We start from the raw sequence: 6,000 nt of genomic DNA on the forward strand, positions 1-6,000 counted from the left end.
CTCTGCTGTCAAATATCGATCAAGGTCGAGAAAGTACGAAGATATTTCGATGTCCCCTGGACGTACACGAAGCGAGCCTCTCGTTTCACAGATATGCCAGCAGCACTCTCGAAACTTGGAACTTCAGCTATACAGGGACGCAGACGATAAAAGATGAGACAAAGAGGTTCAACAGCAGTAGGACTACAAACGACGTAGCATCAAAGTCCACCTTCCTACCATTCTACGTGATTTCTTGGGTGAACTTGCAGACATTCATCAAGTTGTGAACTTAAAGTGTGAACTGTGGGGTAAATTAGCAACCAGCTGATGCTCGAGAAGAAGAAACAAGGCCATCAAAACGACGGAAGCCAAGAATCACAAAACCTAGTCTTGCAACATCATATATGCCTTTCTTTGTTTGTATACACACCACAAGGGGGGAGATCTTTTATAGTTCCACGACTGTACAAGTTTTTTCATATGTTCCCTTCTTTATAACGTTGTTATGTAATCTTGTTTCCTGATACCACATCTCATCAACACCACAAATTCCATACAACCCCAACCCAAATAACATCACCAAATTTCAAAACCTCCAAATCCTATACATGTTCTTTTGTGCATCCATATAGAGAGTATGTCATGTACTGTTATACATCCGTCACGACGGCATCCCACTACCACCAGCATTGCCATCATCCCTCTTCTCATTCCTCCTCTCCTCTCTAACAAGCCCCCTCAATCTGGCATTCTCCTTCTTGAGCCTCGCAATCTCAGCAACAAGCATCTCTCTCTCCCTCTCCAAATTATGCGTATACATTAGCTTGCGTTCCCGACTACGTTGTGCAGCTTCTCGATTCCTCGCACGGCGTAGTTCTTGGCGTACGACTTTGGGCAAGAGTTCGCCATCTGGTCCTATATTGTGCTGGTGAGATGCTGAGCGGGCGGTACCTGAGGTGGCGTCGTCGGGTGTGGATGATTTAATTGATCGTTTTCGTTTTGAGGTGCCGAATTCGTCGGATGAAGAGTTCGAGTTGTAGTCGTCTGTGTCGTATGAGACTTCGTCGTCGTCGCCATCGTCGTCTGGGTGTGGTGAGAAGCGTTGAGTGAATGACTCGGATGATGAGGTTGTTTTGATTTCGGGCGTCTTCGTGCTGCTAACACCGTTATTGTTACTAATAGGACCACCGTTACTAGTAGCATCACCGTTAGCACGAATCCCATTCTTATGGTCATGCTTCTTAACAGCATTTCCAGTCCCAACTTGTTCATCATCAGACGAATCATCTATACCATCAGGATCAGATAACACTGACGAGTCAGAACACGAGTTATTACCACCATCACTACTACGTATTTGTTTTGCTGATCTAGTTATTCGTGGCGGTGGTGGTGGTGAAGCCATCTCTTGCATTTCCTCATCTTCGTCATCATCCTTTATACCCTTAATCTTCTTCGTTTTAATGTTGTTACTGACGTTATAGTCGTCTTCATCTTCTTCCCTCTTCTGCTTCCTTTTAGACGTTATAGGGGCATTTGAATTCGTTATAGCCGTGTTTGATTTGGAAGACTTGGATGCTGGTACTGATGATATGGGCTGTTTGGGTGACGAGGTAGTAGGTTGTGTTTTCGGTTTTACTTTGGGTTCTGGTGATGTTATTTGCCTTCTACTACGATTCATATTTGCATACGATGACGATGGTGGGCGTTTGGCTTTTACAGAAGATAGTGATGGTACAGATGAGGTTGGTTTCGATGATGATGAGGTGGGTTTGACTATTGCTGCTGGTGCTTTTGTTGATGAGGAAGCTGGTTTGGCAGGTACAAGTGGTGCTGATGACGTCGACTTCACTTTTGAACTGCCATTAGCACTATTCTCAGCTACCCCATTACTACTGCTAGCAGTACTCCTGGTACTCCTAACAGGTCTCATAACCCTTCCACTATTATCACTAGCAATAGTTGTATCATTCTCTGCTGCAACTGGAGCTACTGCAGCTTTACTTGCTTTGCCTCCTCTTGCACCTCCCTTTCCTTTATTAGCTGCGTCACGTATTTGACCGTTCCCACCGCTATTATTACTCATCATTAGCATCACGCTATGGTGTTGAGCAGCTTCTTGCTGCATGGTTCGATTGAGGGGGTTGACCAGAGACATTGCGAGTGCAGCTTCGGCATCTGTCAAATTGTGCTCCACCGTCAGTTGTTTGCGCCATTGTTCGAATTCTGGAGGCGGTGAGTTCACTAGGGTGATTGAGGTGGAGAAGGTAAATTGCGAATCAGTTTAGAGGATTATGAGCACGCCAAAAAAAGAATGAGCTGGTCCCCATGATGTGTCAAACACTTGACACAAATTTTACATCTGTTTCCAACCTCAATTTGATTCAGGTGCTTACATGGAGGATCAGGAGCAGCCATCTGAGTATCCTGTTCGCTGCTAGTCAAGGTTGAAAAGAGAGCGTTAATGGGTTTGACACGTACAAGGCGGTTCCTTACACACAACCGAAAAAAACACCAACATAAAGAGGCATTCCCAACAACCATAAAAACAAGCTTATATTACCTGCTATCATCCAAAATATTCGGCGGTATAGGTACACTATGTCCTAATCCCTGTTTTCCGAATGACGTGGCAGTGTTCTAACCAAAATTGACATGTGAGTCTCAATACCATTTGGCAAACGCCTGCCTCCAACGGTCTCAACACGTACCGGCAGACTAGACAACCACGAATCCTCACTCCTTGGCAGCGACATTGGACTTGGAAACGGCGAATGGTGATTGCCTTGGTTGTCAGTGCTGGCAGTAGTTGTATGAGCGAGCCCGATAGCAGCAGCAGCACCGAGATGATGTAGGGTGGTTGTATTTGAAGGGATTAGAGTGAATGGACGTAGGCAGACGGGCCCAGGAGTTGTCCTGTCTGGAGTCTTGTCGTGTTCAGTGTCGAGAGATTGCTCATGATGGTGTTGATGAGGGTTTGACTGCCATGTTGTTGGAGCATGGAGCATTGGTTCTAGTGAGCTCATAGCTAGATAGATATGGAGAGAATATGTTGGTCAAGAGACACGTCACTGCAAAAAGTCAAAAATATACATTTGCAAAAGTAGATAATTCAAGCATGCGAGCAACTAGTAACAGAAACATACCTGATAGAGTGCTATTCTAGTATGCTCTATGTTATGAATATGCAATAAATGTACATTAGCTTTATACGGTCTCCATCCTCAACGAGCTTCTACAGAGAGTGACGTGTGGGTTGGAATCGAGCGACCAGATCATGCAATAACCTGATACTTTCAAGGCTACAAGGTATTATATTGATATTATGACGTGATAATCTATGGGAGGACGCGTCTATTCCTATTATTCCACTGTTCTTTTCCAACACCATTGCCTCCTCTCCCAACTCTCTTTTAACACAGTCACATTGCATTCGCCAGATCATCGTCGCTTATCAGCTACCAATGGAGGCCGAACCAGAAGTAACCTGGATTGGATTGTCGCTGGGATCTGCTTATTCCACTATATCCGTGCTCAACAAGGTATGAGGTTCAAAACACTTCAGCATCCTCCACCTAGCAAAAAAAAATATAAAGCACATTCCAATTCCTTTGTTGTTTGTTAGGATGGCAGAGTCGAAGTCATTGCTAATGCTGATGGAGAACGCCAGATCGCATCATGTGTGACTTTTACTGACTTTGAACAGGTTGGTGTTGTTCATCTCTACCATCTGAAAGCTTTTTTTCGCTGCTGCAAACAATCACTTACTCACATACAACCCACACAGTTGGCTGGTACGCAAGCTAAACAACGTGGATCTGTCAATCCAAAGAATATGGCTGTACGCTTCTTGGACTTGCTGGGTAGAAAGTACGTTTTGATCAAGCGAAAAAGCCCGTCAGAGATTTGAATGCATTCTTACGATCTTAACACTCAATTTTCACAATAGAATGGACGACGATCACGTATCCTACATCACAAAATCCATTCAAGTCCCCATATCTCCCAAAACCGAAAACGCAAACACTCCCGTATTCGAAATCACCACCGAACCAAAATGGGACGAACCTCCCGTCACTGTACAATACACCGCCATAGACATCACTACCAGATACGTGACCCATCTGATCTCAACCGCACAGGAATTCCTAGGTAAAAAAATCGACGGATGTGTCATCTCATGTCCCGTCAATATGACTCCGGAAGGTCGACTATCGCTAAAACTAGCTGCTGAAAAGGCTAACGCCGGTAAAGTCATGCTGGTAAAGGAACCCGCTGCTGCTGCTCTAGCATTCTACCACTACCCAACGCTGCTCGCTACTGGTGCACTACCGCCTCCACCATCAGCAAACAAACCGGATCAGAATATAGTAGTGGTTGATTTCGGTGCACATCATCTGTCTACTACCGTAATGAGCTCCAGTAAAGATCTATTTAGCATCATAGCATCAAACACCACGAATGTAGGAGGCAGCCATATAGATAAACTCCTAGCAAGCCATTTCGCAATCGAGTTCCAACGCAAGACTCGTATGGATGTCACCGAATCACGTAAATCAATGATCAAGCTGCAATCATCTGTAGAATCCGCTAAACGGCTCTTATCTAAAATCGAAACGGCTTCCTGTCACGTCGATTCTCTACACGAGGGTGTAGACTTTACTGGATCAATCCACCGTGGACGTCTCGAGATGATGATTGAAGAACCACTTACAATGTGTCTCGCGTCTATAAAGCAGACACTAGACGATGCTAAAATGACTGCTGAGCAGGTAGACCAGGTGCTTCTTGTAGGTGGCTCATCGCGAATCCCGCGCTTCCAAGCAATGATTAAATCGCTCTTCAAATCATCTGATATACGAACCGATATCGAATCTGACGAGGCCATATCCCTTGGTTGTGCCATACAGGCTCTCATCGTCGCCAACTCAAACGCCATCAATTATATAGATCTCGCTAACGATGCTACCTTATACGCCAACGTGCCCCATGTAACCAAATCAATCGGCATTGAAGTCGCAGGTAGTGTCTTTGCCACGATCATCCCTAAACGAGCCCCAATCCCTGTACGCAAGTCTCTTGAATTCGGATTAAACCAGGACAGCAATACCAATAGCAAGGCCAAAGAACAACCACAACGAGATATATACCTCGCTGTGTACGAGGGCGAAGAAAAAATCGCCAAACAGAATACACTTATTGCTGAAATCGTCGTGTCGGATTTAGGTGGTGGGGGTGATGATGTGCCTGACACAGGTGCACCTGCTACGAATGGAAAGGATGGGAAAAAGGAGGAGCCGTTACGTGTTGAGGTTATTTTTACGATTGAAAAGGATTTGGTGTTGCGGGTTTCGGTGCTTGAGCTGAATGGGCCGAGGAAGGGGCATGTTACAAAGCATAGGATGGCTGTTAAGTAATAGAGGTGTTGTAGTATGGTGGTATGGTTTGCAAAAGAGAGGACGAGTTGAGAATTTTTTTAGAGGCATCAATATTTTGAAGTGTAAATAAACAAGAAAGATTTGTGGACACAAGAAATTAGACACCATCTTGTCCTCGCATTTACTTCAAAATCAAAGTCGCTTGTTTCGAATGTGTTTGATTTTTCTTGTTGGACTCGTCATCAGTGTGTCCACGACCCATGCAAGTGACTTATTAGGATTCGGCCCGAGTTCATCAGCAGCGGCGAAAACTACAGAGCTAAATTTTATATGGTCGGAGATTCGAGGACAAATTAAATGAGCTAGACGGTTCCAATAGCGCCAAAACCCCTGAAGACGGGAACAACCTACTAGCATGTGGTCTAATTTTTCACGAGCTGCACGATTGCACCAAAGACACATGGTTTCTTTTTTTTTGGCTCATGTATTCTATTGGGATTATAGTCCCGCAAATTTACGATTATTACAACACTTAAAACCGCTACTAAAGTTGCTAATTACTCCCCATATGTTACTGGAATTACGTTTGCGTCAGCCCCTCAACTTAGTTGTGACCAACCACCTCCCCGTCCAGTGAAAC

At 44.7% G+C, this 6,000-nt stretch overlaps 1 protein-coding gene across 1 annotated transcript; it reads left to right on the forward strand.

The window, feature by feature from the left end:
* Positions 1–3,446: 3,446 nt before the first annotated feature.
* SmJEL517_g06183 (uncharacterized protein) lies at positions 3,447–5,399 on the forward strand (the record flags this gene model as incomplete). Its single annotated transcript, XM_031172109.1, has 4 exons — positions 3,447–3,524; positions 3,608–3,688; positions 3,770–3,852; positions 3,932–5,399. 4 exons carry the CDS (start codon positions 3,447–3,449, stop codon positions 5,397–5,399), a joined length of 1,710 nt encoding a protein of 569 aa, XP_031021920.1.
* Positions 5,400–6,000: the final 601 nt, after the last annotated feature.

The sequence above is a fragment of the Synchytrium microbalum genome, assembly GCF_006535985.1.
Source record: "Synchytrium microbalum strain JEL517 chromosome Unknown SmJEL517_scf0086, whole genome shotgun sequence".
Classification (NCBI taxonomy): domain Eukaryota; kingdom Fungi; phylum Chytridiomycota; class Chytridiomycetes; order Synchytriales; family Synchytriaceae; genus Synchytrium; species Synchytrium microbalum.